At 32.6% G+C, this 13,172-nt stretch overlaps 1 protein-coding gene across 11 annotated transcripts in view; it reads right to left on the bottom strand.

Moving 5' to 3' along the window:
• The window catches only part of VPS13B (vacuolar protein sorting 13 homolog B), a 1,326,809-nt gene that overhangs the window by 941,629 nt on the left and 372,008 nt on the right, over nt 1-13,172 (bottom strand). For 2 of the 11 annotated variants that reach the window (XM_074200569.1, XM_074200578.1), the window contains exons 19-20: nt 10,272-10,381; nt 6,035-6,182 (exon numbers count right to left, since the gene is read on the bottom strand). The exons of 8 other annotated variants lie outside the window; for them this stretch is intronic. In XM_074200569.1, coding sequence (XP_074056670.1) covers nt 6,035-6,182; nt 10,272-10,381 — 258 coding nt within the window. The remainder of the gene's footprint in view (nt 1-6,034; nt 6,183-10,271; nt 10,382-13,172) is intronic. One more of the 11 variants, XM_074200570.1, reaches the window with a different exon arrangement.

The following is a 13,172-nucleotide window of genomic DNA, read 5'->3' as shown; positions in this document are numbered from 1 at the left end:
ATTTCACCAGGACATTTTGAAGGACAGACCCACATTCAATTACTTTTATATGACAACTATAAACTGAATATGAAAAGCAGATTGATGTAGCAAATGGAGAAATATTCTCCAAGTCAGGAAGATCTGTGCTTGTATCCTGCTTCTCTGACTTTGGGCAAGGCACTTATAACTCAGTGCCTTTGACATTCCTAACATGGTAAATCATAGGGCTGAAGTTTGTTTATATTTGTAGAAAGATTTTCTTCATTTTCTTCTTCTTCATGAGTTTTCCCTAACAGTACAAATCACAGGTCTATGTAACATCCTTGAAAATAGAAATACAAATAGGAATCTCAAAGTACCTTTTTTTATTTCACTTTGCTTTACTGTATTTCGCATATTGCATTCTTTTACAATTTGAAGACTTGTGTATTCTTCCAATAACATGTAACCATATCATGTCTCCATGTGAAATTTTTCTAATTCTTGCAATATTTCAAATATTTTCATTATTGTTATTTATGTTATGATGATCTGTGAACAGTGATCTTTGATGTTACGATTGTTTTGGGATACCATGATCCACACCAATATAAGACAGTCAACCTAACCAAAAAATGTTTTGTGTTTTGACTGCTCTATCAATTACTGGCTGTTCCCCTATCTCTCACCCCCTCCTCAGGTCCCCTTTGTGGAAGGTGAAAGATTAAATGATTGAGGAAACAAAGCAATTGCCTAAGAAATCGGGGACCAGAAGCCTTTCTCAACTTTGGTACTACTAGACACTGAATAAGGGAGAAAAGAGACTTCTATATAATAAAAACAATTAAGAAAAAGAAAGCAATTAGGTTACATTAGGTAATCTGATTTCGAATTGTAGGAAAAAATTGACGATTTTACAGGTTGGGAGAGGAAGCATAAATAAGTTCAGTTCTCTAAAATCAGAAGAAAGAGGTGTCCTACTCCCCCCGCCCCAAAAGGGGACATGAAAACATAACTGACTGATCTGTGTGAAGTTAGTTTTTAGAGAAGACATAAAGGTTGATTGAGATGTACAACTTTGAGAAAATAACTAGGGTATAACTGGGTATGACTGACTGGTTAGTATGAACCCAGTCCTTAGTTAAGGGTCACTAAACTGCAAAAAAAAGGTGGTACAGGTCAAGATTCAAACAAAAAATAAGGCTTTCTCCCAATTACCACAATTGAATAAAGGTTTCTCAAGAGTTAGAAGATGGACTAAAGCCATAACTGAATAGAAAGGGAATTAAGTCACAAGATGGAATCAGTATAATTCATTAAATTCCCACAATTACCTACTTCCTGTCCAAAATGCCTCAATTCCCTCACTTACCCTGAGACATAATAATATTGAAATTAAGTCAAATTAAAAACTCTACTATGGCTTCTAAGCATTTAAGTGAAAGGCAGAGTCAAATCAATGCGGCAAACTTCACTGTTGTCTTATTTTAAGAAATTACCTTTGCCATTCCAACCTTTAGCAATCACTATCTGATCAATCAGCTGCCAATGCTGAGAAAAGTAAAAGAAGATTATGACTTGCTGAAGTTTCAGGGCATGGCAAATATTTTTTATCAATAAAGTATATTTTGATTAAGTTAAGCCATTTTTAGACATAATACAATTATTGTACACTTAATAGATTACAATAAAGTATTAAATATAACTTTTATTTTCACTTAAAAACCAAAAAATTAGTTTTTTCTTTATTATAATGGCTGGAACTAAATCCACAATATCTTCAAGGTATGCCTGTACTTTGTATTCTTCTTATTCTAAAATCAAAATTCTGTTTCTGTTTTATCATCTCAACTAGATTGAAGATTCTTTTGTGACATAATTTGTGCCATCTTAATATCTCTAATAAAGTGTAGAAAGTGAATTTTTGAACTACATGAATTCTTGTTCAATGCTGCATGACTTATGACTTTGTATGTTACATCACAAAATCCATCAACACTTAAGCACCTACTACATGCCAAACACAGTTCCAATTTCTGAGAAATACAAAAAGAGGCAGTCTTTGCCCTAAAACTGTCCTTCCCCTAAAGAAGTTTACAATATAATGGAGGAGACAATATGAAAATAAATATATATAAAAGAAGCTACTCAACAGTAATGCTAGCTGGTTCTAACATATCTCTGCTTCCCTTTTATAAGAACATAAAAGATGAATTCTTTCAAAATGAGCAAGCTGAAAAGTACACAGGAGCAGGAGAAAGAAGAGAAATCTATTCAATGAAAGGAATGGGTAAGCCCTACTCTGCTTTACTTTCATTTGTTTTCTTAACTTTATTCCGTTAAATGATATATTTGCCCTTTTAATATTATTACTGCTGTACCCCTGTTGATCAACCTTATATTATGTTCTTTGGGTCATTATGTTCTTTAGTTTGCAGCATAAGGACAAAAGTGGGAGCCACAAAGGGAAGAGGAATCTTTTACTGATACAAGGCAGTCCACTGTCAGAGAATCATGTCATCTTTTAGGGGCATAAACACAAGCCATTTCATAAATACTCTTATAAGTACAATATTATTATGAATTTGTGCTCTATTTTATAAATATACCAAACAGATACAAATCAATGGTTCACTTATTTATTCTCTCTTTAGTCTTTCTGCTCCTTATAGAATTAAAGCTAGCAAGTTTTTCCTTCTAATCTCTATATTAATGCCTTCTGGGATGTTTCCTCATTGCATTATTTCTTTTCTGTTGGGCCTTATTCTTTTATTTTTAAATAATTTTTAACATTTTTTTTGCTTTTTTGAATTACATGTTATGAAAGTTTTCCAACATTCGATCACTTTCATATTTGTAAGTTACACATTTTTCTACCAATTTCCCTTCAGCACCCACTTCCCCACACAGTGGCAAAGAATCTATTGAGGGGTGTGTGTGTGTGTGTGTGTGTGTGTGTGTGTGTGTGTGTGTGTGTACACACACACACACATATATGGATAGCTAGGTAGTACAGTAGATAGAGCACTGGCCCTGGAGTCAGGAGGTCCTGACTTCAAGTCTGGCCTCAGACACTTAGTAATTACCTAGCTGTGTGACCTTAGGCAAGTCACTTGACCCTACTGTCTTACAAAACCACCCTCCCCCAAAATAGAATTGCATATATAATTTGTGTTTAACACGTTTATATTTTAGTCATTCATAACTGATCAACTCAAAATGTTGTTAATTTGTACAATGTTCTCTTGGTTCTGCTCCCATCACTCAGCATGGATTTATGTAATTCTTTCCAGGCTTCTCTATGGTCCAACTATTCATGGCTTCTTATAGAGCAATAGTATCCCATAACATTCATATACCTTTTTCATCTGTTCCCCAATTGATGGGCATCCCCTCAATTTCTAACTCTTTGCCACTACAAATAGAGCTGCTATAAATATTTTTGAATATGTGGGATTTTTCCCATTTTTTAAAATTTCTTTTGGATATAGGCCTACTAATGTTATTGCTGGGGCATAGGGTATGATCAGTTTTATTTGTTGTGACATTCTCAAAAATGGTTATCCATTAGAGGGGTTATGAGAAGCATTGCCCCACATTGGAAATTTCCCTGTGACCCAAATCCTGTACTTCATTTCAACCTCTTGCCTTCCCCATAAGATCATTTTCTTTCCCTTTTGCATGGCAATTTTCATTCCAGGTCCATCACCTCTAACCCATATGTATGCTGGCCATCTCAGGAGCTTCAATTTCCTTTTTTCCAAGACAGGTTGTTGTCAACTGAAGCATAATGCTCTCTCAGAACAAGTGGTCTCCTTGTGCACTGACAGTCCCCCCAACTCCCATTACAAAATATACCTCTTCCCCTTTAGGACTGCCATTTTATTGGAACTCCCCTCATCTCTTTGAATTAAGATCTAATCCTTTCTTTTCTGTTTTTGAGCTCTCCCTTTCTCTCCTCATCAGTTGTCCTACAACCACTCCATTCTACTTCTTTAGAGATTTTAAGAGTTAGTCCTTCTACCCAGGCACTTGATTATGGTACATCATATATTATCCTCTATCACCATGCTACTTTTATGGACCCTCTCATTCTGTAATTCTGTCTCACAAAATAAAATGATTGATTAGGGGTAGGTGGGGTAGTCCTTGGTGTTTTCCATTATCAGTTTTCTTATTTTTTGAATTCTGTCTTAATATCCTTGGTTCTCTAAAGTCCATTATTTCTTATATAACAACAGTAATCAATAACATTCATATATCTTAACTCATTCAGCTATTCTACAATTGGTGGGCATCCCCTCAATTTACAATAATAAGAGTTGCTACCATATTTTTGAACAAGCAAGATTTTTCCTGCTTTTATGCTCTCTTTGGTATATATACACCTAATAGTGGTAGTGCTAGATCAAAGGGTAGATGTATTGTCAGAATGATAGAATTAGTTCATAACTCCATCAACAGTTCATTAGCATCTCAGTTTTCATACATCTTTTCCCACATTGTTCATTTTCCTTTTTTTGTCATCTTAGCAAATCTGGCAGGTGTGAGATGGAAACTCAGAATTGTTTTAATTTACATTTCTCTAATTAAAATTGATTTGGAGTATTTTTTCAGCCCTATGATATCCCTTGCCATTTATAAATTGGAAAATGACTTAGAATCTCATAAATTTGATTCAATGGGTTTGCTAACTTAGGGACTTTTTTTTTTTAGGTTTTTGCAAGGCAAATGGGGTTAAGTGGTTTGCCCAAGGCCACACAGCTAGGTAATTATTAAGTGTCTGAGACCGGATTTGAACCCAGGTACTCCTGACTCCAAGGCTGGTGCTTTATCTACTATGCCACCTAGCTGCCCCTAACTTAGGGACTTCTGGGGGCAGAAAAGCAGCGAAAAATCAAGGGCGGAATGACAGCCGAAAATCTTAATCCATAATGTACTCACTTCTTCTGTAAGTCTGGAAAGGGCACAGATCAAGTCAGGGACTTGTGCTTTGGGAACTGACTGAAGGAAGCAAAATTCAATCCCTGATTCTAATCCCCACCTCTCATTTGGATGCACAGATTTTGAGGTCTACTGCCAACAAGGCAGTGTAGGAGGGGAAGAGATGGCAGCATCAACAAAAAAACTCTATATGGTTTCAAAGCAAAAATTATAGGTTGGTTTATGTAACCTTCTAGAGTGTGGAGGCTGGTGGGATAGATAGTGAGATAATTATGGACTAATGTGCTCTACTATTAATTAATAAGGCTATTAATTTGTTGGGTTTCTTCCTTTCTTGTTACATGGAAACACCTGCAACTTCTGTATCTTTAGTGAGTAAGTTCTCTTTTAGAGTTTTTGAGAATAAGTAAGAATTGGAAAAAAATGTCTAGACTTCCATTTCAATGGTCACATGATAGAAATTATTATATTATATACCCTTAGTATATAATTATACTAATCATAATCATAATGAAAAACAGGGTTAGGCGTAGATTTCTATTAGTAGTTTTACTGTTTCATTTATTGAACACATTTTATTTTCAACATAATGATAAATAGAAGAGGCAACAATACATAATGTAGATGCAGTAAATCTCAGAGTACAGAAGACCTGAGTTCAAATCCCACCTTTGACACCTAATGGCAGTGTAACTACAGACAAATCAATGAACCTCTCAAGGTCCTAAGCAAAACCCCCACATGAAAAGGTGATTTGTAGACTTTTAAGTAAGTTCCCTCACTGGGAGTCCCCTTCACCAATAAAACCACAAATAAGAACCAAAACAAATAAAAAGGTATTTTAAGGATATTTTCATTGCACCAACCCTACAGAGGTTAAGAAATCAAATAATTTAAAAGAAAAGTAGTCTTATCACAAAAGGTCAAAAGGAAACTGGAAACTATGATGTAAAATGAAATAAGGTGATATTTAATTACAGAAATGGCAATTTAAATAAATCTTTCTGGAAGAACATTTAAGTCTAAAAGGTGTCTCCCTATATTTGCACAGCTGATCATTTGAAGAGAGAGTCTGTATATATGCATGCGTGTGTGGTTTTCAAGAATTCATTTAAAGAGGAGAACATACCTGTTACCGTTTTTGTTTTGACAGGGCTGCTGGCATACTCAGAGGCCTGATTTGACTGCTGCTTTGCCAAGGGCATGCTTCCAACTGACACCTCATCCTCTTTCTTTCTGGTAACTGGCATAACATGAGGAACAGTTCCCATGGCCTGCTGGAAAGAGGAAAAATGAAACACTGAGCTGTGACTATTCCCTAAGCAGTGAGCAATATACATGGCATCAGCAGGAAAGACTCTTCAAGAAGTGAAAGTCTGAGACTTTTTTAATTAATTTAAATCTTAGAGGAAACTAACTTTAAATTAAAGAGCCTGAGGTAGATTTTTGAAATACAAAGCTCCTTCAGAGAATTTTTAAAACCTAAAAATAAACTCCAAAAATCTACTTTTTAAATTTTATCTTAATTCCTCTAATTGTTCTAAATCTGTAGCTAAATGTCTGGGAGGTTTTTGGGGGGATAAAAACTTTTAGACAATATCATTCAAGTCATATAAAGTAATCACCAAAACACAGAAAGATAAAATTAAGCTTAAAAGAATATTTATTCCAAGAAGCTATCGTATTTTTTGTTCTTTTATCCAATAATCTCAGAAAGTTTTAATGTATGTTTTTTGTTGAACTAACTAAAATATCATTATCATTATCATTATTATTGTTATTATTTGCACTTTAGTCTGTATTCTGACTCCATCAGCTCTGTTTTTAGGATGGATAGTATTTTTTATCATAATGCCATCAGAGAAATTGCTTCAATATTTTTTCCCCACAGTTGCTATTGTTAGCTGTATTTCCCTCCATCTTATTCCCCCCTCCCAGCTCCATTTACTCTATTTTCTTTTTCCTTTCACCCTGTCCCTCAAAAGTATATTATATCTGACTACGTTCTTCCACAATTCACCCACCTCTTCTATCACCTACACCCCTCCTCCCCTACCAGTACCCTTTCTCCCATCCCTTTTCTCTCCTTTTTCCTCTAGAGTAAGATAGATTTCTATCCCCATTAAGTATGTATGTTATTTCCTCTCTGAGCCATTTCTGATGAGAGTAAAGGCTCACTCATTACCCTTCTCCTTCCCTCTCTTCCACTCCATTGCAAAAGCTTTTTCTTGCCTCCAAGAAGCTATAGTGTTGTATAAGATAACATTTTCTCGAAAAAGTATACTCTAAATGAATGGATTAATAGGAAATTATTAGGGAAAAGGCTGCTAATATGTGAACCACAAAAATCTTTCAGATGTCTGAAAAAATTATTCATTGTTTATAAATAAGTTTAGTTCATCAGTTATATTATATTGAAAATATCAAGAATATCATAGTTAAGACAAAGCTGGAAAAAATTATGCTCATATATTGAATATATGAGTGCTGAAGTGGACAATAAAGCAGCTGTTTCATCTCTCCTCAATGAAATGAAGCCTGATGTTACTGATGACGCCCAATGCAATCTTGTCAGGTTTCTGGCCAAAAAAAAAAAAGTTGTAGTTATAACTTTGCCTTAGGATGAAAGATCATTGTTGAATTGGGTGGAAAATGATTATCAAAATCTTGGCTTACAGCCACAAAATGTAGAGGAAATTGCAGCTTGGAAAATAACAGATGATAAGAATACTACAGCTGTATCAAATGATGAATTTGGTTGGGTTAGGTCAAATTGGACTGCCCCGAAATATTATCATTAATAAAAATCAAAACTTCACAAATAAAACTATAGATCATACCCTAATAGCTATTAGGGAATGGAATATTTAAATTTTTGTTAGGCATTTGATTGATAGTAAATATAGCTATGAATCAAATTAAAAGCTTTTATTACTGATCAAGGGTATGTTATGTTAGATTGCATTACAACAAAGGGGAGTGAACTTTAACAGCACAGATGGTGTAACAATTTAAGCTATGGAAAGTGAAATGAAGGAAATTTCATGAAAAATTAAAAATAAAGAAAAAAAGAAAATTCCTATACTTGATTTCACAAAAAATGTTTCTCAGGACTTTGCCATTTTAGTTGATTTTATTTCATTTATAAACTATCTTCCAGTAGAAACAAAGTTACAAAATCTTCCCAGATAATATAAAGAACACAGATTTGAAAAGAGAACCTCAAGAGAAGATCTGTTCCCATACTTAAGAAGTTGCTCTTTTAAGAACAAAAAAAAAAATGGGATAAGGTCAGCACCTATAGTAAGAGAAGCCCCATGAAGTTCTTCATTAAGCAAAGTAAAACTCACTGTGAACAATTGAATTTATCTTGCTTTTTGTTACTTGATTTCATTCTTCCTTTATCATTGATGGGCAATCTATTCACCTGCCAAATAGATTTTTAAGAGTAAAAGAGCTGGGGGAATCAAATTTTTGAGGGGCAGTTAAGTCCTGAGCACTCCCATTAAATTTGGTGACATTGGCTTTTTCAGAAGGATAGATTTTATGGCACAAACAATTCTTGAGTTTTGTTTAGTTGAGAGCAATGAACAGATCTACAACCAGACTCAGACTACCAGCAAGAATTTAAAAATTTTGAACACAACTGCTATTTCCAGATTTATTATTTCTTCACTGGTGGAAGTTCAAGATTACTGGTTAAGTGTAACCACAAGACCTAGAAGTGGAGGCCATTTCTAAAATATCCAAATCCTAAGATTGTGAACCATTTCTGACTAAGGTCAATTACGAGTGAAATTATCCCTCTAATATTCAAAATACTGATGTGGTTGCTTTGAAAGAAACCATAGGATGTAGAAAAAGCAATGAAATATCTATATTCTACTTTTAATATGTATTCTTAGGCTTCAGGGGGTCTGAGATGACAGAATGAAAATTATTGTAGGGCATTCAGGACCCCCCCAGAACTTCCTTTTCCAGTCCACAACCCATCTTATCCATATAGCAAATGCTATTCTTTATCAACATGAAAAGAGGAAAGGGATCACACTAGTGGATTCGCTAGTGAGTATTCAAAATAGTCGATTTTTAGATACTAAAATCAACAATTCCAAGAGAATCTATTATGTTAGAAAAGATGAAATGAAAAGTTATTTTCTTCATTGAATTGCAATTGCCCAGGAAACAAAGGCCAAGTCACAAACCTACTGAACATAACTCTCCAAATTGCTATTAATAGAGACCAATGGGAATGGAATGAATCATTCACAAATGAATGATTGCCAAGTTAACAAATATTACTGAGACTTCTGCTGAAATTAAACCTATTGACATCCCTGCCTGTGCCATTTAGCAGATGTCTATTGAAAAAATTTGCAACTTTTATGAATCTACATTTCCTAATCTTCAAAGTAATAATATTTGCATTATCTATCTCATAAGGTAGAGATGTAGAGAAATCATTATGCTTCTAATATACAAATCAAATTGAGAAAGGGGAAGGAGCAGAGAAAGAAGAAGTGGGAGAAAGAAGGGAAAGAGAGAGGCAAAAGATGAGGAGAAAGGCAAAGAAAAGGGAAGAGAAGGGGAGATGAAAACTTTGAGCTTATCTAAGATCAATTAAACGAACTAGAAATATAAGATTTAAAGGGAATATGAAAGTTGTTTTCAAATATTAAAGGGATATCATATGGCCGAACTAAGAACAATGGATAGAAGTCACAAAAATACAAATTTAGGTTTAGTATTAAGAAAATTTTTCTATAGCTGGAAATTCTCATTTTGGTTTTAATCCTCATTTGGTATTAAAGCTGATCATTTTTTTTAATGTCACCTCTGACAGCTTTGACAAATGATAAACTTTGACATGGTTTCTAATGTTATATTGCTTTTCATATGGATCTGGTTTGACTGTTGATTAGAATGTAAACTCTTTGAGGATAGGAGTTAGGCATCATAATATTCTTTTTGCTCCCTTTACTTATTAGTACAATTCTTTTAATACTTAGGAGACATATAATAAAAATACATGAATAAAGAAGAAAAATTATCAAGAAGGAAAAGGGAAAAGCAGTAATCTATTGCCACCAGAAATAATCTACCAACTTCCCAGGCAAACAAGCAAATCACTTGATTTTTGCTCTTGAGAAATGTCCTTTTCCTCATTTATCAAATCAAGAGATCTCTTTCTCTTTATTGTAAATAAATGATCTACAATTTTAATTAAATAAAGGGGGGGAAAGTTCTTTCTGAAAACAAAATTTTTTTGCTCCAATTCATTAGAAAATTTTAAAAAATTAGAGAAAATTAAGGTTGGATGGCTATTTATTTCTTCTATTAAAGAAATAATTTAAAAAATATTTTACCTGCTGACTATGTCTACAACTTCGTTTCTGTGGCTGGTAGATAAGCCATGTATATAAAACTGGGTCAATACTGGCTGCAATTCCCTGGACATTGGCAAGAAGCACAGCACCTAAAATATGCAAAAAAAAAAAAAAAACCAAACATATTATACTTCATCCAGGCAATCTATAAACATTTATTATGGGCTTCTTCTATACCAGACACTGTGCTAAGAGTATACATTCTTCAGAAAGAAAACCTTTTAACAATTTTTAAGTATACATATAAATTGACCTATAGATTCGAATACTAGTCATATTTGCCAAGGAGGCTCAATAAATATCAAATTATGATAGCAAGAAATGGAAACAAAGAAGAAACCCATTTACTGGAAAAATGTACCACTAAATTGTGGTACACTCATATAATGGAATACTATTGAGCAATAAGAACCCATGAAAGTGATGAATACAGAGAAGCTTAAGACATTCAAACTGTTGCAAAATAAAGTGAAAAGCAAGTTAGATGATATACACAATAAATCCATAATCTGAATGGAAATAATGAAAATATCAAACACTTGAAATAATATGACAAAAATGTAAAAAACAAGGCTGACCTCCAAAAATAAATGAGAAAACACTTTCTCCTATTACTTTCAAAAGGTTTGGGAGATATCCACAGGTGTGAAACATTATCAGTTCTTGTTTGTGTACTCATTTGTTTTACTGACTTCTTTTTTCTCTTTTCTCTATTAAAAATTATTTGTTAAAAAGTTGATATAGAAACAATATCATTAAAATATTAAAAATAAATGGATATCTTATGGCTTGTTTTTTCAATAAGTGCAGGGTAAGGGGTAGAAGGACAAAAATATGGAATGGAAATTGAATTTTTATAAAATATGTTAAAGAAAAACATAACTCATCAAATCAGGTAAAAATTTATTGACATTAACAAAATTTTTTATGTGTTTGTGTCACTGCTTTTGACAAAGAATTATTCAATCAAGAATATATTAATTAAAAGTACTTTTGTGATCATCTGACTCAATTACTTCATTTAAGTGATTTAATCACATTATAAAATTGGTTGGGAAACAACAATTCTTCATTTTTTGCTTTTACCTGAATTCATGAAAACTATAAATAAGACAAAGTTATATATTTGTCTTTAGTTACAGTGTTACAGCTTGGCAGAATCATGGGTAGTAACAAATCTAATGATGTTTCATAAATATATTGTGTTTTTGTTTATCTTGCTAGGTAATATACAAGATGAACAATTAAGAGGCAAAATGCAAAAATGAATTCAATTTATAATGATTTGCAAATAAATAATAGTAAATAAAAATTCAAATAAAAGCATCCTTCATGAGTGTTTATATGGTTTAGCTTCATACATTTAATAAATAATTAGAGATAGGTACACTAATACACCGTTGGATGGAGTTATGAATAGGTCGAACCATTCTGCAAAGTGATATGACATTATACTAGCAAAAAGACTTAAGTAATTAATAATAATAATAAATAATTATGATGATGATGACAATGATAATTTCTATTTTGTATAATTAGGGAACTTAAGAAATATTAATACTATTGTACATTTAGCCTACATTAAAACACCAAGAAAAGGAAAGGGGTGGTAATGATTATTATCTTCATATCAATTAACAACAAGGAAATTAAGCAAAAAAAAGTCTTAGATTTTTAGATTTCAAAATGAAGTACTTGATTTCCACAAGTATTTTGATGAAACCAATTTTAACTGGTGAGCATCCCCCAACATCTGAGATACTTTTAGAATACAAACATTTCTTACAGTCAATGAGAGGTTATGTATATATGAAACATTATAGATACAAAAATATTTTCCAATGCATATTATTAGGTTTAGGTGATTTAAAAACTTTCTGTACTTCTTTAGTGAATCTAGAATAAAAAGGAAACTTCTTAGTCTGATATTCCATGATATGTTTCCAATCTACATTTCTAGCCTTCTTTCAAAAAAAAATTTGCTTCATCTTTCAGAAACTCTGCATTCAAGTCAAACTAGACTGCTACTTGCTCCAGAAATTGGATAGTCCATCAATTGTTCCACACATTCTCTAATCTTCTCCACCAGTCAAGATCTCATATTCTTTCAAAATCTTAAAAACTGAACTCCATGAAGCATTCCCTCTTCCTTTTCTAACTACCCAATACATACTTTTCTTTAAGTATGTTAAATTTCCTATAAAAGGTAAATTCACTTAGACCAAAGACTGCTTTGTTTTTGGCATTTTATGATATGCTATAGAAATGTTTAATGAATTAAACTGCTTTCCTAGTTTACATTTTTTGCTTTTCTTTTCAAGTAAGATGAACTGAGAGAGGAGTCAGAATGGACTAAAACTCGAAAGTTTCCTCAATAATTGAGGATTTAAATAGTGAAGGCAACTAGATAGCATGATGAATTATTTGGGTAATTATATTCTTAAATATTAAGACGAAGAGAAATAATACCCCCAAATGTGTAATAAACAATGACTCGAAGAGATTATTTTAACTTGCTTGTTATCTTTTAATGCAGAATGTTTTATAAGAATTGAAAGTATAAAAGTCACCTAATTAAATGCAGTATTTTAAATAGTAAATTAAATGAAGCTTTTTCAATTTTTGAAAATTTAATACAATTACTAACACGTCAAATCCCACAAATTACTCAATATTTTAATAAGTTACTTTCAGTATGTCAAATAATGAATCAAGAAATATACTATGACAAGTCATCTCAAATCCTGGTCTGTTTATTCTATAAGCCAAAATGCACATGAGAAAATATTGTATAAAGACCAAATTTTATATAATGGTTTTAAATATCAGGAATAAATACTAAAATAATCTCTAATTTTAAAAGAGGTAGTTACAAAAAAG

The sequence above is a fragment of the Macrotis lagotis genome, chromosome X (genome assembly GCF_037893015.1).
Source record: "Macrotis lagotis isolate mMagLag1 chromosome X, bilby.v1.9.chrom.fasta, whole genome shotgun sequence".
NCBI classification, from domain to species: Eukaryota; Metazoa; Chordata; class Mammalia; order Peramelemorphia; family Peramelidae; genus Macrotis; species Macrotis lagotis.
This window is presented reverse-complemented; position numbering and strand designations above follow the sequence as displayed.